The sequence below is a fragment of the Cornus florida genome, unplaced genomic scaffold (assembly GCF_030987335.1).
Source record: "Cornus florida cultivar Cherokee Brave unplaced genomic scaffold, ASM3098733v1 CherokeeBrave_3.0.0_Hap2_Chr08, whole genome shotgun sequence".
In the NCBI taxonomy this organism is placed as follows: Eukaryota; Viridiplantae; Streptophyta; class Magnoliopsida; order Cornales; family Cornaceae; genus Cornus; species Cornus florida.
Genome location: NW_026775578.1, coordinates 5571011 through 5594371, shown reverse-complemented (window position 1 = coordinate 5594371; position 23361 = coordinate 5571011). Strand labels below are relative to the sequence as shown.

The following is a 23361-nucleotide window of genomic DNA, read 5'->3' as shown; positions in this document are numbered from 1 at the left end:
CTTTTTCAGGCCTTGAAATAATTATGAATCGGAAAATGATTTAATTTCAGAAATAAGAATACAAGTGTGAAGATGTAAATCTACAAATAATTTAAAACAGATCAACATATTGCTTCATTTTGTAAGAATAAAAATACACACATTCAAGAAGAAAAAAAAAAAAAAAAAAAGAACAGATCGATTTCAACCACTACGATCTCTTCTCGAGAATTAACTCTCATTATGCTAAAAATAGGCCTTAGACTTAAAATCACAAGAAACATAAATATTGTTGTAATAACTACTGTTTTCCTTTTAAGAAAATTAATGTAGAGTGACAATGGACTACCACCAAAGTATTTGTTTAGTTTTTTTATGCAAGGAGATAGAGAGTGTCAAAATTGCACAGCATGTACGAAAGGGACAACCCAACAACACTACTTATCCTTGTCCATAGACCTTAGCATTCACATTCTTCCTTGTATCGAAATTTCTACCAATATTAAAAGGTTAGTAGCACACGAACTAGAAAAACTGTGTCCTATTTGTCCCTGTTTATTTCTACCAATCATAAATCATCGAATAGTGTTTTCATTTGTCCGAAAAGCTTCAAATTTAGCAAGTTTGCCAGAATGAAATGCCTCCAATTTTAACCTTTGACAAAGGTTCACAGCAATCCAACATAGAATCATCAAACCATCTCCATGAACCTGTAAGACAAATGGGAATGGAAAATCATAATGCAAATAGAAAAATGCTGCAACTGTGAAAAATTATATTCTTACACCACCAGATCCTAACTTGGGTGGTATCTCTTCAAGGCTGAGGGCTTCAAGTCACACTTGGAACACAAAGTGTGCGAGTTGCTTACCTATTTAAATGAAAAATGATTTTTCAAATACTTTATTACACATGATATACAAGTTATAACAACTTCTCATCATTTTTCCACCATACAACATCACAACAGTTAAAAGAGGGGCCTGTCCTCTATTTTAAACCCAGACATTGTAGCATTACATCTTTAATTAAATATTACAAAGCACAAATTGCCATCTAATGTTACATGGGCAGCCCTCCACAAAATCTTCATATTATCATTAGTTCAACCCCTCGAGGTAATTTTGATTGCAGTCCCATAGCACACATTTTCGCCGCTAGTCGATTCTCATCTTCCACATTCTCATTTTCAGCTCCTATCAAATACGGTGGGCGTGTATCAATATTTATCTTCTCTAGCGAGACAAAATTCTCAAATAAGTACATGGCGAGCTCAACATCAACCTCACAGCCAGTAAATCCAACCAATTCTACCACCTTGGGACATTTGAGCAGACGTTTCTCAGCCCTTCCTTGTACCACCTTCCCTTGCAAAGAGTAGCGGCCAGGACAATCAATATTCCCATAAAAAACCTGCCACACCAATGGTCCGATTATTAATTCAATTTTGTTAGAACAATGAAATTGACTTTTGATTCCAAACAATGAAAATGGAATGATGATCAAACTGGTTAAAGCTAAGACCTAAATCAATGCACTTAATCTATTAGCCACAAACAAAATGAATCAAAAGTATTAGTCTACTGAAAGTTAACATCTTCTTTTAAGTAGCCTAGTCCACAAAGGACTGTCATCTTATGTATTAATACCTCTAACATCGGTTCCATCTAAGAGCTGATGTATAACTTATTGCCTCTATAATAGCATCTAGTTCATACATCACACATTGGTAATCATTAATTCACACGTATGAGGCAAAGAAATAAAGAATTTTTTCACAAACTTTCCTTGAAGGAGAGAGATGCAGATTAACATTGAACATCAAAATAATAGAAATTGGAAGGCAATGTAGGAATATATTGTCTTCTCATCAAATTTTAAAATATATACACACACACACACACACACACACATATATATATATATTAAAAAACACCTCCAATGGCCGATGCTAAGCCTAAGCTACAAAATCAATGAAAACAAACTAGATGCACAGTGCACCACTGTTCTCAAATTCTTTTGATATTAGGTAAATTTATGTAAGATATGAATCTTATCTATAGGTCTCAGAAATTTTGTAAAGCAAATCATACATATCTAGAGGGAAAAAAGAAAAAGAGAGCGATGATGTAGTATGAATGCCATTACAAGTTAAAATTACTTAGTAATCACCTAAAATAACATAAAACATAAGATTCCAGGATAGAATATGATGCACATATTGTAAACCAGAAGGTAAGAGCACTAACCTCGAGACAAAATCTATACAAACAAGGAGCTGCCTCTATGAGAGAAATGCAAGGAAGGAAGCTCCTGATACGGTATGGATACACCTTCAATGTCAAATGCTTTAGATTCCTTAATTCAGGAAATTTGGGGAAGTTATCAAATACCTGAAGAGTCCAAATAACGAAATGTGTCAGAAAACCTTGAAGAATAAGAGAAGGCACAAAAGAGAGGTAAGTTAGATACTAACCTCGTAATCCAACTTCAATACAAGTGTCTGCAGCTGAGAGGTATAGCTTGAAAACTGGGAAAATTTCATAAACTTGCAAAACTGACCCCCCAGGTTTAGTTTAGAAAGATGGCATGCACTCTTGAAACACAAGTTTATTTGGTGACCAAAATATTCAAGTGACACCAGACTTTTCGCAGAAATCTCAATGTCTTCCAAAAACCAACAGTACGCTATTTTCAAATGCTTGAGCGATTGACCATAAACTTTAACATTGACTAGACAAGCCGAGTTATCAACAGATACTTCTTCAAGAAATGGACAGCTTGATAAAAAACATTCAAGGCATTCTGCAGTCACATCCACATACGTGAAACGGATTGCAGTTAGTGATTCAAGTCTCGAAAAATCCAGGGACCGCATAGATGATAAATTGTAATGCCCTTCCGGAATATTACTATGTAATCGTTTAAGATTCAACTCAAGCCTTTGAACTCTCTTCTCCATTGCAAAGTGAACCCAATTATCAATATCAGATGTAGAACTAGAATCCAAATCAAAGTGAATTCTGAATTCATCCAGGGTTGCACCCTTGTGTGAGTTCAAGACCCGATTCACCCAACTTATATAGTTAGCCCTCTCCACCCCTAATATTTTCCAATTTCCTTTCCTTCGAAGTTTCCGCAATAACTTCAAAGCCTCAAAATTAAAAGTACCAGTTGTATATGTCCACAACTCTTTCCATCTACTTGAGACTACACTAGTTCTTGCCGCCTCTTTCATTGGCAAGCAAGAGAGGATGCAAATAAGAATTTCATCCGGCAACTGACTGATCCGATCTTCAGAGTGATTACTCCTCCCTTTACACTGATTATTGCAAACCAAATAACATAGTGAGGATAATTAGTATAAATTAATAAAATTGAATTGACCACAAACATGAGAAATTAGGTGATAACAAATAAGGAGAAAACAACTCCTCTCTTTACACTGATTATTGCAAACCACATAACATAGTGAGGACAGTCAGTATAAATTAATAAAATTGAATTGAACACAGACATGATAAATTAGGTAAAACGAATAAGGAGAAAACAACCACGCAAACACACAATAATTCATCACACATAATAATTTAGCGGAGAAATTGACGATTAAGAAAAAAGAAAGCTTTATGATTATTATTATATGGAAAAGATTCAAAAAAAATTTCAAATTGCTTAAAGGGAAAAAAATATTTACCTTCCTAAGTGCAAATTTGGAGTTCAGTCGTCTTTGTTTCATTGTGTAACCAAAAACCCTTTAGCCAAGTCTTCAACTTCGTAAAAACTTTGAACACCCACTGAGGAATTGTTCAAAAAATTACTATCAATCTACAATGAGAATATATGACACAGAAAGTATGTGTGTGTGTGTGTGTGTGTGTATATATTACTAAGCAGATCTTGTCACCTGAGGCGATAGCGGAGGCTGCGCGGAGTGTCGAAGCAGATTGTTGTGATCGTAATGACTAGAAGAAATATTTCCAAATCCTTCGGCACGAAGGAACATATAGAATTTGGACGATGGAATGATGGTAAATATACACCAATCTGTTTCACGCGCTTAGATAAAAAATAAATAAAAATTAACCAGCCCAACGTGAGTGGGCTTAGCCCATCAGTTTTGCAACCGACCTATTGATAGAAAGTGGTCGTAAAACGGCACATGGGGGGTCAGAAGCAAGTGGAGTCAAGGGCGGGTCAAACTCACATTCCATTGAGACATTGATTAGTCTTATAAATTATAAATTAAAGCCTAGCTCTAAGAAAAATTGAGATAAGACCCCCTAAGTTTAATAAAAAGAATCCCTAAGTTTTTTTATTTTTATGTTAGATATCATTATTAGGGTAAATTGCAACACTGTTTGGACGATACTCTTAAGTTTACAAAATTAAACAATCACCCCAACTATCTTTGACAGAAGATAAAAATACCTTATTGCTCATTGACTTATGAATGACTTATCAATTGACACATTGAAATGTTGATTTACCTATTTAATTTTTTTAACTATTTTTAATATGTCACACTAACATATAAATATAATGTGCTGATTGAATTGGATCAAATCGAATCGTATTCGTATATATATAAATTATTTGCTCACCCCTAATAGTTTCTAAAGCAAATTAGAATCCAATTAATTTCAATTATTTAATGTCCTGCGAAGGGACAATTAATTTCAAATTTTCAATTCGCTATTTGTCTTTTCATTCAAGGAGGACAAAATTTAATGTAAAAAAGATTATTTTATGAGTATATATGAGTATTATTTAGAATAAATTATAGTCATATGGGTGGGCTTGGCTTCAGTTAGTACGTCCTATAGTTTGGGCCTTGGCTGGCTAGTATTGTATAGGCTTGAGTTCAAATCATGTCAGGCTTTCATAATTGTACAGTAATTATTAAGTGCCCTGTCCTTCCCAATGTTCACCCCTAAATGAGGCGTATTATACAGGGATGGCAACGGGGGCGTGATGAGTATTAAAAAGTGCGTATTTAAACCCTTTAAGCTTAGGCATTCTAGTACCTTTATCTATCTTACTTTACCGTTTTAGATTGATCTCGTATTATTTTCATTTTCAGCCACTTATCCCAAAAATAAGCTAACTCAGCCAAATAAGAGCTTAATTGAAGCAATTCTGAGATTAAACAAAGAAAGGAGCAAAGTGGAGGAAGAAAGAAGCAAAACAGCAAGTTCGATCGATCCAAAGTCAAGGTTCGATCGATCGAACAATGATCGATCTCAGCACTTCAAGATAGATTCAAGCCTTGACCAAAAAGCATAAAGTTCCAAAATTTCGATCGATCCAACACCATCCTTCGATCGATCGAACACTTTTGTCCTTATTCAAATGATTGATCCTATCCATAACTGTCGACCCACTAACCACCTTTTGTCCTTTTCCCAAAAATATCTCCCAAAATATCTCGGATTTGTCTTTTTCCAAAAAGCTCAGCCAGTTGGATCTATCCAGCCTCAGTTTGATCGATCTCAGCCAGTTCGATCGATCCAAGTCCAAGGTTCGATCGATCGAACTTCCTCCGAGTGCAAAAAGTTAAAATTCTAGCTCATTGAAAGTTGTCCTTTATCCAATCATTGGAGAATATTGTGTGCACGACCCTAGCTCATTTTGGGTGTCATTTTGACCTACCTATATAAGGATAAGGATTGCTTTTTCAAAAAGAGAGAAAAAAATTAGACATTCATATAATCTCTTGGAGAGGAAGCTTGGAGGAGGAGGAGGCTAGAGACACCATTGGAGATCTTCATCAACAAGGAGCAAACCTCTTCCATGGAATTAGCCCTTGAGGGTTGGAGTATCATCACCATGAGTGGCTAGACATCCTCTTGGGGCTAGAGTTAGCCCCAAGCATGCTTTCTATATCTTAATCTTGTGTATTACTGAGGGATTAGTGTTGTAATTGATGTTTTGACACTTTGATATATATGGATCTTGTTTATTCAATGATTTATGTGGTTTAATGCTTCCAATTGGTCATTTCATTCTATCTATATGTCTATGTATGCTAGAATAGATGTTCATGTGCTTATCTCTAGATTTTGTGTTATTGATGCGTGTCTATGTGTATTGATACTATAGATTTAGAGATTGTCAAAACATTGTGCTTAAAAGAATGCTTTTGTGATTCTCTTGATGGTTCATGCTTATCTCTTGATGGGTTGTGCCTCTCCCCTAGTTTATTTTCATGCTAGTAGTGTAGATGTAATGTAGTTGTAGTGTTAAATGGGAGGACAATCTATGCTTCTTGTTTGATGATCCAAGCTTTTGAATGCAATTAGCATATGTCTCTATCCTTATGTTGTATTTGGATTGTGAGTTAAGTGAAATGATTAACGACTTGTTTTGATTTATTGTGCCTTTCACATGTTGTGTACACAATATATGCTTCATAGCTTAGATATATTGTGCCTTTCACATGATGTTTAGACAATACATACTTAACTAGTCATCCTTACTTGTTGAATCAACCAAATACACACACACCAATATTGCAACACCCTAATTGCCTTCATTAATCACTTGTCAATGATATAGAAATGCATTGCTTGGTGGTGATCTCTAAACCCCAAGATATCTCTCTCTCTCTCTTTCACTTACTCTTAATTGCAATTTTTTTGCTATTATTTAGTTTAATTTAGTTGCTCTTTAATCAACCAACTAACCAATTGTTTGATCACTTGACCTACTAGCTTAATTGTGATTCCACGACATTGCTCGATCTTCAAAGTCCCTTGGGACGATCCCTACTCGCCCTAGCTATATTAATAGTGAAATGTAGTAGTGGCTTCTATAAATGTAAAACTCTTGGCCCTCGCCTTAATGCACACTCTTAAGCTTACGGTTCACGAACGACCAGGGCGGGTTTGGGCAGGTGTACCCCCCATAACCGTTTAAAAACCCCGCCCCCGTCCCTGTCCAAAACCATATAAATGGGGGAACCTTCCACCCCATCCCCGTAACCGTTTAACATTTTTACCTCCGCGGGTACCCTCTCCGCCCCGTTTGAGACCATAATTTATTTATTGTTGAAATAAATTTGCCCTTTTTTTTTTTTTTTTCCTCATCTTCTGTTCTTCACCATTGTAACTCTTTTTTTAATCAAATTCATTTGTTAATTTAATATTATTATATAGGGTACTTAATATATATATTGGGAAATATATATACGAATGAAATAAGGGTACTTAAATAATTTTTCTATCTAAACGGGACGGGGCGATGCAAGGCGACCTCTCCCCACCCCCGCATCAAATCCGCGTGGGTTTTATTACATCAAACCATCCACACCCAAATAAGCTAGACGGTTCTCCAAAATCGCAAAAAACGGGACGGGACGGGTAACCGCAGGGGTGGGTCAAATTGCCATCCCTAGGCGTATACAAGGGGTTGGAAATGAATAGTTTCATTTGCTGTTCACTCAAAAAAAGAATTGAAATCTAACAATTGTTAGATTCTGAGTCATACAAATTTATGTTTATATAGTTTTATATTTATATAATTTGATCTGTTAAATAATTCATTAAAAATTGACACCCAACTTAGAACACATTTTCTTGATTTCCACGTTGTAGAAGAATTCGAGTAGAGTTGATACCCTTTAACGTAATTATCTAGGGGTGAATTGTTAGGAAAATGAGGTTTTCAATTTTATGCGCATATCAAAGTACCTATTCCATGGTAGGAATGTACTCCTTAACGAAATTTTATAAAGGATTTTTGATAATTTCACACGTAGAGAACATTGTTAATATATATATTTTTCTTCCTTTTCTTTTATTTATTTATTTTTTTCTTAAACAAAATTGCACGCACATATATGTTTCTATGGAGACTTGAATATGACTTTTTACGTAACTTTGAGTTATTAGAGCACATTCTGAATATGACTTTTTACGTAACTTTGAGTTATTAGAGCACATTCTTCTTACTTAATAGTCTTACTTTTTTTTTTAAATAGCTAGATTCAAACTTGAACTCGAGATTTTGAACTGCTCACAAGCATAAATTGAATCTAAATTGAGTTTTAAAATGAAGGGAAGTCAAATTGGAATAATTTTTATGTGAACTCCAATCTAATTGTCTGCTATAGAAATATCCTATATCACTAAGACAAATCTAAATTAACAAGAGACCACTTAATTATGATATCCAGAATCATAAAGATAAATTGAAGAAGAGCCCACTTAATTATTTCTACAGAAAAAAAAATAGAATAAATTACATTAACAACACACCTACCATTTTATTTCCAGCTGACTAAATTTATAAAATAATAATATTGTCTTTCTCCTATATATAATATAATATAATACTCCATATTATTATAATATAAAAGTATTACACTTTTATACTCAATGTCACTTTTTCATAGGTGACACAATTTGCCTAACTCACAAAAAAATGAGTATAATTTACCAAAAGTAAATAAATAAAATAACACACATAAAAATTCTTGCAAAACTGGTTACAGTAAATTTTTATTTTTATTTTTGGAATCTTAGAGTAACGATCAAGGAAGTAGTAATAGGAATGTCAAGAATTCAAAAAGTGAATTGTTGTATGAGAGAAAAACGGCATTTGGTCCTACAAAGTGATTTGATCGGAATGAAGTGCCACAGTTAGACGTCCCTTTCACAGACAAACTGACACAAGTCGGCGTTTGCCGGTGGGCTGCTATTAGCTTTTGCTTTCATAGGTTGTACTGTCGGCTCCGTTGGCGCGTATTTTACCGTGCCCACTAAAAACTCATGGGTGGGGTCCGAACAGTTGGCCGGACCCTTATCCGTACTCGAGGTCGACTATGGGTATAACCGTCATTTCCTATGTCAACACGAAGCATGAACCTCATCCATAATGTAACGTTACCGATTTTTCCTATTTTCTATTTGTTGGAAATTATTTAATTTTTTTGGATTATTTTAATTCTTACCTCGTTTTGCGTGTCACGCAGGCCCCGAGGGGCTTTTTGGTCATTCATCTAGCCGAGGGTTTTGGAAATTTATTTTTAATCATTTTAAGTCAGTTAGAAGTGATGGTATTATTTTTAAATTTTTCAGATGTCGGGTCGATTTCTAAATTCTTGAACTTCTCTCGGTTTTCTCATTTTAAGTGAGGGGCATTATAGACATTTCACTCATATATTCAAATTCATATATCTACATAGTTCGGAAGATATTTTGGAGGATAGAGGAGGCATTACATTGAATGAGCAAGGGCAAGATTCAAACTTCACCAAAAGTATAAACCATTTTTTGTTTGACAAGTGGCACCATTAGGACCACTTGACCAAGTGCAAGACCAACTTTTTCCCCTTCCTCTTTCATTTTCGGGCATCACCTCTTCCTCTTCTTTGTCTTCATTTTTCTTTCTCTATATTCCATATCTGCATCAGATATATGCCACATATGTTTCAACCTTGGATTTGGGGATATTAGAAGTTGTTTTTGGTGATGCCATAGAGAGAAAGTTGATGAGCTTGAGGAGAGCTTCCATTTGGCACCCATGTTGCTAGGGTTTAGAGAATTTTAAAGCTAGGGCTTGCTAAGGCCTTGTTTGGTTTGCTATTTTGCGGTAAGGGAAGTCTAAATTACAAATTCCTATGATTTTAGTGAGATTCTATGTATTTTCTTACATTAAAATCTTGATATTGTGAAGCATGCTTAGTTTGTAGCTTTTTGGTTGTGATGTTAAGCATGAGATAGTATTGAATTAATTATTGTGGATTGAGAATATGATTATTTCTTGTATTTGTGCCAAGCATGCTATTTTCTATGAGAAAATGTGAAAGTACTAATTATGTGACTAAATTTTATGTTTGGGTTTTTGATATGATAATCATGATGTAAATAATGACTTGTATATTGATAAATGGTAGTATGATATGCATATTCTTGGTATGGGGTGAGTTGAAATAGTGAAGGTTTGATATGGTAGAAAAGGTTAGGAAGTGAGATGAAGGATAGTGTTGTAAGTTAAGGTGGTGGTTAATTAAGAAGGTTTTAGTGAGGTTTGGTTAGAAAAGAAGAAGAGAACATTTGTATTTCATGTTTGATGGTTTGGTTTGTTGTTATACCCCCGGATTTCCGGATGCGGGTTGGCAGGCCCACGCCCGATTACCCGAGGATATCAAACCAATTAGGCGATAATCGAACACAGAATACAAATAAGATAAACAGGAATAAATAAAAACTGTTGAAAAGAAACTAGAATAGAAATCTCAAAAACTGAAACCTCAAAATATAATTTTATAAGTAAAGAATTATTCTGACACATACAAATTCTCCATTTCCAATACAACTCGGGAATCCATCTAGTGGACCCCTAATAAAACTGCAACACTAGAAAATAACAACTAAAGGACTCCAATGCTAAATCACGAAGAAACTCCTACGTCGTCGGAAGAATGAGTAGCTGTCTCTGCTTAGCACAAACAAGCTTTAAGACTGGAACCATCCGTTACCTGTAAAATAATAGTGGGTTAGACCCACGAACAAGTTCTATCCTAACTACAATCCAAACAGAGACTCGATACACAGATACACCCAATATATCTCAACCATATCTAAATAGTCCATAGATATGTATATATACACACTACAGGACTCTTACTGGACTATGATGAGGGTCTTAACCTGAATAGAATGCAACATGTAAAAACGCACCCAAAGGTGGGCATGAGTACCTAGACCTAACAGGGTATACCTTAACCATCATAACTAGCTATGCATCCTATTGCATATACGCACCCTAACCAACGATCCTGAGACTCAAGCTCATATCGCGGTACTATAAATCTTATATATAAATTCCCATCCAAATATAATGATGTGCCGATCAACTGTTCGTCACTCAAGACACAACATATAATTAAGATTTAAATGTTTTAATTAAATCCCTATCCTATTTCATACCGAAATATAATCAACCATCCAATATGTCGTTCAACTGTTTTAGCTGACACGACATGAAACCATGTAGGATTTAACTGTTTTAGTTAATCCATTCCGTATGTATGAATGGGTAGGAGTTAGCGTTTTGATCTAGCCCTTCCCTCCGTATGCCACCGTCCCATACCGGTGCATACCATGCAAATGATCCGTAAATGATGCAACATTTTAAGCAGTATATCAAATATAGTCCACATAATCCATATAGTTGATAAATACAGAATTTAAATAACTCATCAACTAACCATTCACAATAAAATCCATGTAATTGACGAAACAATGTTTGATCGTTCGTCAATTTAAAATCCAGACCGACATCCATATAATTGACAGAAAATATATATATTTAATTCTTTAATTAAATCCAGGCCAACATTCATATGCTTGACAGAATCTAAGTGTTAGTTCAGCAACTTAAATCCAAACCATAAATCAAGTAATTGCGGAATATGGTATACTATTTCAGCAAGTTCAATTTAAAAATATACTCCAGTTAATTGCAGAGTAAGATTTAATATTTCAACCATTAAATTCCAAACCATAATCCAATTCAAATCCTTAATTGAAGAATAGGGTGTGACACTACAGTAACTACAACCAGAGTACTATCCAATTCAAAACCATGTAAACTACAGAATTAAAAAAAGTAGTTTAGCAACCAAAATCCAAACCACGCCTAGGTCCAGTCACTTAAATGAAGACCCTTTGTACCTTTAAAATAAGTTTTAAACTCATGCTATAATCCATTTAAATTGCTAGTTTAAACTTAGGCAATTAAATCCTTTCCGTCTATAACTAACATGCGAAGTTGTTTAAGTTCCCTCTATTAATTCCACTTGCATAATTGCATCTCTTATGCACTGAGAGCTTATAAAAATACCTAGGTTACATGTTAATCATCTTAGTCTACTTCCCACACAGTTCCAGACTCAAAAATCGTCCACACAGTGCATCCAAAAACCCAGTATACATCAAAATAGGAGAGCCTGCTCTTTGAACTTGAAAGTAGGCTCTTTTTAGAGCATGGAGCCGGCTCCATTGCTTCATGGAGCCGGCTCTGAAGATGAGGGAGCCAGCTCTCTCTCCATAGAGCAGGCTCTCTCCATCTCTGAGAGCCGTCTTCAACCTCTGCAACATCTGCGACCTTCTGCGTTGTTTTAAGCCGCTTCCACCCCTTTTTGTTTTTTAAAGACTAAATCTAGATGTTCTAGGTGTGTCAAGTATTAACCAAATTTATTATTCAGACCAATTTTACATCGTTAAACCCCTTTAACACTTACTGATTTAAACATGCTTGAAAACCAAACACAGTAGCAACACTTGCAGGAACCATCATAGAGTTTAATCAAAGCATACACATAATTAAACAGACATATAAAAACATACATAATTCAGTTATTGATCCATTAAACCCTAGAGCATACTTAGGTGCACAGAACACAGGCCAACGGGAAGGAGAAAGAAGATAACTTGCCTGTGCTTTCAGTTACGAAATCCCAGCATCATATCCGCTGTTTTGGCAACGCTGAGTTACTGTCTAGCCTCCTCTTACTTCTGCTCTTCCATTCTCCTAGGTCTGACTTTGAAGCCCCAGCCGGAAACCTCACAAACTTGTTCTGTTTCTCTCAAAACCTCACTCTGTATGACACTGTATTTTGATACGTGAATAGGGTTTTCCAACCTTTCCTTTAGGCTATAAACATATATATATAGGCATAGATAAAACCTAATTCTAATGGAAATCTCAGATAGAAACCCTAACCTAAATTAAACCCTAATCGGCCCATAGGTTGTAATCCGTCTCTGCTTCTACCTACTGGACCACTCAACAGAACCCTAAAGACTGTATTAACGTAATTTAAATACTCATTTAACTTAATTAAATAAGTAAACCAAACTAAAAAAACCAAACCATAAATTAAATCATTACCACAAATCAATTAAATCAATGAATGCAATTAAATTAAATGACTAAACAACAAACACAATTTAAAAAAAAAAAAAGAAATTCATTTAAATAAAACAATTAATTAAAACAATTTGACACCTAAGCACATAGAATAAAATTTAAATTCCAATCTTATCCTTTTGAAAACTAGGGATATTACATTTGTGAATTTGTGAAATTCATGTATGATTGATATGACTCATAATCCCATGATCCATTTTCTTTGGTTGCGGCTCACAGGATTTTTAGGAATGCACTTTAGGCTTTTTCTTCTGAGCTGTTGAGCTCACCCTATTATCATTAATATTTTTCAAGAACTCGGAGATGAGCCGGTGAATGATAGGCATCCATAGTTATTGATGTAGTTAGGATTTCAATTCATTTTTATTAAAACTATGTAATTTTGGCAATGAAAGCCTCAGTTTCTGTATTTAATTCTTTAGAGATTGTATAAAAATGGGATTTGTATAATTTGATCTTTAAACAATGTATTGGACTTGTATTGAGCTTTAATTATGTTTTACACACCTTTGAATGCATGAATTGGGACACGTTTAGACCTAAAATGTGGTTACCAAGGGACCCAAGAGGTGTCTATATGCACAAGTGCACAATTTTAAGGTTTTTAGGGCATTTTCAAGATTCTGACCATCTTGAACCAGTTCAGTCCCAATGAACCCGTTCAAGGGGTGCATTTGGTTCATGTTTGGGCATATTGCCCATCTTGAACCTGTTCATGATCATTAAACCAGTTCAAGACCTCTAGTACTCACTTTAGCGAGTACCATAACTTTTCAAGTGATACCACGACCGGTTATTCAACCATAGGAGACGGAGATGGAGCGGAATCTTCAGTACCTTATTCAGTTTGGCAAACTCATGAAAGTAACATTTGAGGGAGGTCTGGACCCGTTAGTTGCAGAATACAGGCTTGATGAAGTTGAAAAGCATTTCAGGGCAATAGTCGCACCTAATGATCGGTTAAAGATTACCTTAGCCACGTATAAGTTTGTTAGCGACGCGGCAGTATGGTGGAAGACCATGACTAGCGCGTATAATACTGATAGTATGAGTTGGGATACATTCAAGAATCTTTTCTCTGATAAGTATTTCCCGTAGACCAAGATACGGGAATTGAGGACACAGTTTGATAGTCTCGAGCAAGGTGACCTGTCAGTGATGGAGTATGAGAATAAGTTCACTTCTATTTCACGTTTTGCTACAGATGTGTTAGGGAATGAGGAGGAGAAGACATGATGTTTTGTGTACGGCCTAAATCGTTCTATTAGGCCGGGGGTGACACTTTTGGGATTAAAGAGTTATTCTGAGGTGGTTACTAAAGCACAGATGGCGGAGGCAAAAGCCAAAGATTGGCAAGAAAGGTGTGGTATAGTTGGTTCTCAAGAATGAGGTGTGAATGTGGGTACTTCTTCAGGAAGCGAGGACAGGAGGAGGCACATATGTGTTTTATTGTTTTCTCAGGAGCAACGAACGACAGGTGCTACTCCTATTGTTGGTACTTCTTTAGGGTCCTCTAGGATGAGTGTGGTGTGTTACCATTGTAGACAACCAAGACACTGCAAGGCAGAGTGTCCGCTTGATAAATCTAGTTTCAGAGTTTGTTTTCAGTGTGGTTAGATGGGCCACATGAAGAGGGACTGTCTACAGAGGAGATAAGGCATTACTGTGATTGATTCTTGTATAATGGGGGATACCTGTGAGATGGGGCAGATGCCTGTGCACTATTGTGCTGGATGTAGCATGAGTTACCTGTGAGTTTTATAACGAGAGGTCACCTGTGACTATGTTGTAACGGGGGATACCTGTGAGTTGTGTCAGTTGTAATAGGGGAAACCTGTGAGTCGGCTTGTGTTGTAACGGGGGATACCTGTGAGCCATGTCGAATGTAACATGGGACACCTGTCAGTCAGTTTGTGTTGTAACGGTGGACACATGTGAGTCGTGTTGCATGGTTGTCTGTGAGTCGTGTTGTATCGTTGTCTGTGAGTCATGTAATATAGTTATTTGGGAGTCATGCCGCATTGTCGTATGTGCGTTTTGTCATGTTATTGCTAGTGCGTTGTGTCGTGTTGTAACGGGGGCTACCTGTGAGTCGTGTTGTGTTGTAACGGGGGATACCTGTGAGTCTAATATAGTAACAGGGGTTACCAGTGATTGTGTAACGGGGAACACCTGTGAGTTCTATAACGGGGGGATCCTGTGAGATTGGGTGTGACAGAAGATGCCTGCACACTATTGTTCTGGTAATGGGGGCTACCAGTGAGTTTGGACAGATGCCTGTGCACTTTATGCAGTGTCGGGTTCATCTTTTCCAGGATGATGGACATGTTCCGTAGTGTGGTTCTGGATTGGGGTGATACTGATGATGGTTAAAGTGTGAGCCCCTGGGGCAGGAAATAGATCGAGATGTTTTGTAACTGTTTCATGTTGTAATGTTGTATTGGTTGGGACCACTATGTATTAAAGCAATGACGCATTTCTAAGACTATATGTGTATTATCTTTCGGGGAGCCATTACTCTTCTTACATTATTTTATGAGTGGACCCCACATGATTAAGCTTAACATTTATACATCACACACTATCAGCTTTGGAAGAATCTCTCCTACTCACGCAACATCTCTCTATAAACTTCTCATATATATATATATATATATATATATATATATATATATATATATATATTTTAAGCCTCAAATTTCTTTTCCATTTTCTGTCTAATAGGTAGGGTTTTCGGGCTCAGTTCCTTAACAAAAAATGTCCCTCTCATTGTCATCTATCACATAGTTAAAGGACTTAATTTTCGGAGTAGCGGTAATTATTTTACGAATTTTTGAAAATTTTAGATTTAAGGCTTCGGAAGAGATTTTGGGCCGCTTTGATTCGGATCCAGGAGCCGCGCCTTTAGAGCAGTTTGCTCTCCTCATCTATATGTGTATGTCAATTTCATTCATGCATAATTCCATTCGTGGCATGGGCATGGTTCGGGAAAAGTGAAGTTGAAATGATTCTTTTTAAATAAATGCATTTGGAAAAGATTGTGAGAAAAGGTTTTGTAAATGGAACCGGGTTTCGCAAGCCCGGGGCTAATTCGACCTAGAGGGAGCGCGGCCTGGTGTAAGGCGTGAAAAAGTTGATACTACGCCAGAAACTGTTGTTAGATTTGGAACTGCGGATAGCTATCAATCTCACCTCGGTAAAGTCGGTGAGCGGTTTTCGGTGTGCGTTGTGTTAAAACGGACTTTAATCAGAAAAGCGTTGCATTTCATGGCATTTTGACACCTATGATTATGACTCATTATGTGATACTAATCTTTTAAATTGAATGATGTGGACTGTGATTTTGATAATTCCATGTGTGATTTTGATCTTCATTGTTATTTTAGGCATTACCTACTGAATTGTTAAGCTCACACCTTATCTTAATATTTTCAGGAAATCAGAGAAGTATGGACATATGACTTATATTCACGAACTTAGGCGACACTAGAAATCTTTATAATGTTAAAAGGCTGTATGTACGGCTATGGCGACCTCGTTTATGTATTTAAATTCCTTGTAATCACGTAAATAAAATGTGTATATTTTATGGCCTTGTATTTCCAATTATGTTTCTTGGACATGTATAAATGAAATTTGAAATATGCACGCTACGGATGGGATGCGCGTGAGCTACTTTAAATATTTATTTTTAATGATCATGATTATGGGACTTTATATCATAACTGTCGTGAGTTGGGAGAGGTTTTACATTGTGCTTTGGCTCACAAAAGAGCTCGGTTGGTTACAGGACCAGAGAGGTTGCAGACTGCTAAATTTGCAGCTTTCAGGGCTGTCGGCTGTTGGCTAGGCTAGTCAGCAGACCGAAAGTGCATTTTTCATGTCATTATATCGTTTCGGCTGGTTGACTAACTCAGTCAGCCAACCGACCCAGCAGTTTCAGTCGGCCAACATAAGGCTGTTAATCGATCGGCGCTGCCATTCTACCTTCATTTGTGTTCCTTCTGTGATGTTAGTAGTTCAGTGTTTTATGACCCTTGGGATGATGTGTATATAGTGTATTGACGTTGGAAATGACTTTTTACCCTTAGTTGACCTCGGGTTGAGGTAAGGGACTGGTTAGCGATTTAGACCCTCATGTTCGGGTCGTTACAAAAACTTTATGCAAAAAATTCAAATGTCATAGTTCTGCTATATGTGGCATCACTGTTAGTTAAACAATACATTTTTGTTTAGTTTCAACATAAATGTAACCAAATGAGTGTGATAGACTTGATACATGGTTAAATTTTCTTCACTTATTCTCTCTTTATGTGTGTGTGTGTGTGTGTGTGTGTGTGTGTGTGTGTGTATGTGTATGAGATTGAGTTGAAATATATATATGTATATGTGTAATCTTTGTAGTGGTGAAAATGTTAGTCTGGTATATTTAAAATAGTTTGAAGATTAAATAGATAATTTAACATTTCTATGGGTCAATTGATAAGTCAATTCATAAGTCAAAGGGTAATAAGGTATTTTTACCTTTTGTCAACGGTAGTTGGGGTGATTGTTCAATTTTGCAAATTTGGGGATGTTATCGTCTAAACCGTGTCTAAGTTGTGCAATTTACCCTATGTCACACAATGCGGGAGCGGGAGCGGGAGTGTAAAAATGGCAAAGTCTAAAATTAGTTGAGAGCGGGAGCGTCTTGAGAGCGCATGTATATAATACATTTTATGTTATATATATATATATATATAATTTTTTTTTATTTTAAATTCAACTAATGTTAGAACTTATAAAATGCCCATATAAAAGGTCCAGTCCCACCCATCTATCCGAGCCCAACGCCATAACAATTTCAGTACTCTGGAAAAAAATAAAACTTAGCCCATTACCATTAAGTATAACCCTACTCTTTTTAAAAGACCCAAGCTCATGTTCTATTAAGTATAACCCTACTCCTTTTGCATTTGCATCATTTAGACCAGCAGCTAAGTTGCTAACGGCGGAGCTCTGTATGCCAAGAAGTTATCTCGATGGGCAAAATCACAATCTACAGCAGCATCACAAAAAATTCACTATCCATTGAAGGAGATCTCATCGGAAGATTAGGCTTCATCTTTGGAGATAGAAGTGACTATTGGTAGTGCTTTTTTATTTCATCTTCAGATCTGCAAACACACATATATATGCATATCTCTCTTAGTCTTAATCTTCTCTCTTTTTCTTTACAAAAGAAAATCCGAACGACCATCCGGGCCATGTTTTCCAGTGAGTCAACAGGTATTTAGGCAAAAGATCGAATTCTAAAAGTGAGTTCATGAATTCAAAAATTGAGTTCGCGAACTCAAGCTCTCAAAACATCGATCCGCGTTCGGAGCTCTGGAGCGGAAGTCGTCCATGCGAATCATGTGACTTAGAATTTACCCTTATTATTATTATTATTATTCTTTAATAACAAACTCACTTATCTACATATCATTTAAACCTTTAACCTTTTACTTTGAAATATATAAATAATTTGATAACTACACTGATTAGGCTATAATTTTATTATGACTCAAACTAAAATTTAAATTTCCATCAAAATCAAGGAACAATAATCAAAAGATGGGTTTTTTTATTTCTTAAAAGAAGAAGAGAAAATAATACAAAAGGGACAAGACAAGAGAAAAGAACAGATGAACAACTTCACAATATTTCATCACTGTGTCAGTAGAGAGGAAATAGAGGGATAGGAAGGAAAGGATGAGGCTTACTCAGAAACCTTTTAGTCTCCATTTTTCTTATTTAGTCTCCTCTTTGGAGGAACCAAGCCATGGGAGATGTTTAGTAAAAAATTATTCTCCCCCAAGACACAATTTGTGTTAAGTTAAGACGAACTATGTGATAATTTCTTATGATCTATAGTGAAAAAAAAACCACAGGCCTTGAACTACACAGAGGGTTCCAGTTTCAGAACTTAGTTGTAAAGACGTTCTTTATAATACAGAAAGCACAGAGCGAAAAAAAAAAAAAATTTTGAGTAATATGGAATAGTAGCTGAACAATATCAGCCGTAGTGGCAACGAGATTGTACCACTGTATAAAGAAAGCCTAGTGCTTTTTCAGGCCTTGAAATAATTATGAATCGGAAAATGATTTAATTTCAGAAATAAGAATACAAGTGTGAAGATGTAAATCTACAAATAATTTAAAACAGATCAACATATTGCTTCATTTTGTAAGAATAAAAATACACACATTCAAGAAAAAAAAAAAAAAAAAAAAAAAAAAAGAACAGATCGATTTCAACCACTACGATCTCTTCTCGAGAATTAACTCTCATTATGCTAAAAATAGGCCTTAGACTTAAAATCACAAGAAACATAAATATTGTTGTAATAACTACTGTTTTCCTTTTAAGAAAATTAATGTAGAGTGACAATGGACTACCACCAAAGTATTTGTTTAGTTTTTTTATGCAAGGAGATAGAGAGTGTCAAAATTGCATAGCATGTACGAAAGGGACAACCCAACAACACTACTTATCCTTGTCCATAGACCTTAGCATTCACATTCTTCCTTGTATCGAAATTTCTACCAATATTAAAAGGTTAGTAGCACACGAACTAGAAAAACTGTGTCCTATTTGTCCCTGTTTATTTCTACCAATCATAAATCATCGAATAGTGTTTTCATTTGTCCGAAAAGCTTCAAATTTAGCAAGTTTGCCAGAATGAAATGCCTCCAATTTTAACCTTTGACAAAGGTTCACAGCAATCCAACATAGAATCATCAAACCATCTCCATGAACCTGTAAGACAAATGGGAATGGAAAATCATAATGCAAATAGAAAAATGCTGCAACTGTGAAAAATTATATTCTTACACCACCAGATCCTAACTTGGGTGGTATCTCTTCAAGGCTGAGGGCTTCAAGTCACACTAGGAACACAAAGTGTGCGAGTTGCTTACCTATTTAAATGAAAAATGATTTTTCAAATACTTTATTACACATGATATACAAGTTATAACAACTTCTCATCATTTTTCCACCATACAACATCACAACAGTTAAAAGAGGGGCCTGTCCTCTATTTTAAACCCAGACATTGTAGCATTACATCTTTAATTAAATATTACAAAGCACAAATTGCCATCTAATGTTACATGGGCAGCCCTCCACAAAATCTTCATATTATCATTAGTTCAACCCCTCGAGGTAATTTTGATTGCAGTCCCATAGCACACATTTTCGCCGCTAGTCGATTCTCATCTTCCACATTCTCATTTTCAGCTCCTATCAAATACGGTGGGCGTGTATCAATATTTATCTTCTCTAGCGAGACAAAATTCTCAAATAAGTACATGGCGAGCTCAACATCAACCTCACAGCCAGTAAATCCAACCAATTCTACCACCTTGGGACATTTGAGCAGACGTTTCTCAGCCCTTCCTTGTACCACCTTCCCTTGCAAAGAGTAGCGGCCAGGACAATCAATATTCCCATAAAAAACCTGCCACACCAATGGTCCGATTATTAATTCAATTTTGTTAGAACAATGAAATTGACTTTTGATTCCAAACAATGAAAATGGAATGATGATCAAACTGGTTAAAGCTAAGACCTAAATCAATGCACTTAATCTATTAGCCACAAACAAAATGAATCAAAAGTATTAGTCTACTGAAAGTTAACATCTTCTTTTAAGTAGCCTAGTCCACAAAGGACTGTCATCTTATGTATTAATACCTCTAACATCGGTTCCATCTAAGAGCTGATGTATAACTTATTGCCTCTATAATAGCATCTAGTTCATACATCACACATTGGTAATCATTAATTCACACGTATGAGGCAAAGAAATAAAGAATTTTTTCACAAACTTTCCTTGAAGGAGAGAGATGCAGATTAACATTGAACATCAAAATAATAGAAATTGGAAGGCAATGTAGGAATATATTGTCTTCTCATGAAATTTTAAAATATATATACACACACACACACACACACACATATATATATATATTAAAAAACACCTCCAATGGCCGATGCTAAGCCTAAGCTACAAAATCAATGAAAACAAACTAGATGCACAGTGCACCACTGTTCTCAAATTCTTTTGATATTAGGTAAATTTATGTAAGATATGAATCTTATCTATAGGTCTCAGAAATTTTGTAAAGCAAATCATACATATCTAGAGGGAAAAAAGAAAAAGAGAGCGATGATGTAGTATGAATGCCATTACAAGTTAAAATTACTTAGTAATCACCTAAAATAACATAAAACATAAGATTCCAGGATAGAATATGATGCACATATTGTAAACCAGAAGGTAAGAGCACTAACCTCGAGACAAAATCTATACAAACAAGGAGCTGCCTCTATGAGAGAAATGCAAGGAAGGAAGCTCCTGATACGGTATGGATACACCTTCAATGTCAAATGCTTTAGATTCCTTAATTCAGGAAATTTGGGGAAGTTATCAAATACCTGAAGAGTCCAAATAACGAAATGTGTCAGAAAACCTTGAAGAATAAGAGAAGGCACAAAAGAGAGGTAAGTTAGATACTAACCTCGTAATCCAACTTCAATACAAGTGTCTGCAGCTGAGAGGTATAGCTTGAAAACTGGGAAAATTTCATAAACTTGCAAAACTGACCCCCCAGGTTTAGTTTAGAAAGATGGCATGCACTCTTGAAACACAAGTTTATTTGGTGACCAAAATATTCAAGTGACACCAGACTTTTCGCAGAAATCTCAATGTCTTCCAAAAACCAACAGTACGCTATTTTCAAATGCTTGAGCGATTGACCATAAACTTTAACATTGACTAGACAAGCCGAGTTATCAACAGATACTTCTTCAAGAAATGGACAGCTTGATAAAAAACATTCAAGGCATTCTGCAGTCACATCCACATACGTGAAACGGATTGCAGTTAGTGATTCAAGTCTCGAAAAATCCAGGGACCGCATAGATGATAAATTGTAATGCCCTTCCGGAATATTACTATGTAATCGTTTAAGATTCAACTCAAGCCTTTGAACTCTCTTCTCCATTGCAAAGTGAACCCAATTATCAATATCAGATGTAGAACTAGAATCCAAATCAAAGTGAATTCTGAATTCATCCAGGGTTGCACCCTTGTGTGAGTTCAAGACCCGATTCACCCAACTTATATAGTTAGCCCTCTCCACCCCTAATATTTTCCAATTTCCTTTCCTTCGAAGTTTCCGCAATAACTTCAAAGCCTCAAAATTAAAAGTACCAGTTGTATATGTCCACAACTCTTTCCATCTACTTGAGACTACACTAGTTCTTGCCGCCTCTTTCATTGGCAAGCAAGAGAGGATGCAAATAAGAATTTCATCCGGCAACTGACTGATCCGATCTTCAGAGTGATTACTCCTCCCTTTACACTGATTATTGCAAACCAAATAACATAGTGAGGATAATTAGTATAAATTAATAAAATTGAATTGACCACAAACATGAGAAATTAGGTGATAACAAATAAGGAGAAAACAACTCCTCTCTTTACACTGATTATTGCAAACCACATAACATAGTGAGGACAGTCAGTATAAATTAATAAAATTGAATTGAACAGAGACATGATAAATTAGGTAAAACGAATAAGGAGAAAACAACCACGCAAACACACAATAATTCAATCACACATAATAATTTAGCGGAGAAATTGACGATTAAGAAAAAAGAAAGCTTTATGATTATTATTATATGGAAAAGATTCAAAAAAAATTTCAAATTGCTTAAAGGGAAAAAAATATTTACCTTCCTAAGTGCAAATTTGGAGTTCAGTCGTCTTTGTTTCATTGTGTAACCAAAAACCCTTTAGCCAAGTCTTCAACTTCGTAAAAACTTTGAACACCCACTGAGGAATTGTTCAAAAAATTACTATCAATCTACAATGAGAATATATGACACAGAAAGTATGTGTGTGTGTGTGTGTGTGTGTGTGTGTGTATATTACTAAGCAGATCTTGTCACCTGAGGCGATAGCGGAGGCTGCGCGGAGTGTCGAAGCAGATTGTTGTGATCGTAATGACTAGAAGAAATATTTCCAAATCCTTCGGCACGAAGGAACATATAGAATTTGGACGATGGAATGATGGTAAATATACACCAATCTGTTTCACGCGCTTAGATAAAAAATAAATAAAAATTAACCAGCCCAACGTGAGTGGGCTTAGCCCATCAGTTTTGCAACCGACCTATTGATAGAAAGAGGTCGTAAAACGGCACATGGGGGGTCAGAAGCAAGTGGAGTCAAGGGCGGGTCAAACTCACATTCCATTGAGACATTGATTAGTCTTATAAATTATAAATTAAAGCCTAGCTCTAAGAAAAATTGAGATAAGACCCCCTAAGTTTAATAAAAAGAATCCCTAAGTTTTTTATTTTTATGTTAGATATCATTATTAGGGTAAATTGCAACACTGTTTGGA

The 23361-nt window shown here is 35.7% G+C and overlaps 2 protein-coding genes across 2 annotated transcripts; both read right to left on the bottom strand.

The window, feature by feature from the left end:
• Positions 1 to 853: 853 nt before the first annotated feature.
• On the bottom strand, positions 854 to 4015 carry LOC132269066 (F-box/FBD/LRR-repeat protein At5g22660-like). Its single transcript, XM_059770077.1, has 5 exons — positions 3887 to 4015; positions 3677 to 3776; positions 2456 to 3301; positions 2229 to 2372; positions 854 to 1392 (listed from the first exon to the last, which is right to left on the bottom strand). The coding sequence occupies exons 2-5, from the start codon at positions 3716 to 3718 to the stop codon at positions 1069 to 1071; spliced, it is 1356 nt and encodes a 451-aa protein (XP_059626060.1). The 5' UTR covers positions 3719 to 3776; positions 3887 to 4015; the 3' UTR covers positions 854 to 1068.
• Positions 4016 to 19863: 15848 nt separating this feature from the next.
• Positions 19864 to 23032, bottom strand: LOC132269065 (F-box/FBD/LRR-repeat protein At5g22660-like). Its single transcript, XM_059770075.1, has 5 exons — positions 22904 to 23032; positions 22688 to 22787; positions 21466 to 22311; positions 21239 to 21382; positions 19864 to 20402 (listed from the first exon to the last, which is right to left on the bottom strand). Exons 2-5 carry the CDS (start codon positions 22727 to 22729, stop codon positions 20079 to 20081), a joined length of 1356 nt encoding a protein of 451 aa, XP_059626058.1. The 5' UTR covers positions 22730 to 22787; positions 22904 to 23032; the 3' UTR covers positions 19864 to 20078.
• Between the last annotated feature and the right edge of the window lie 329 nt (positions 23033 to 23361).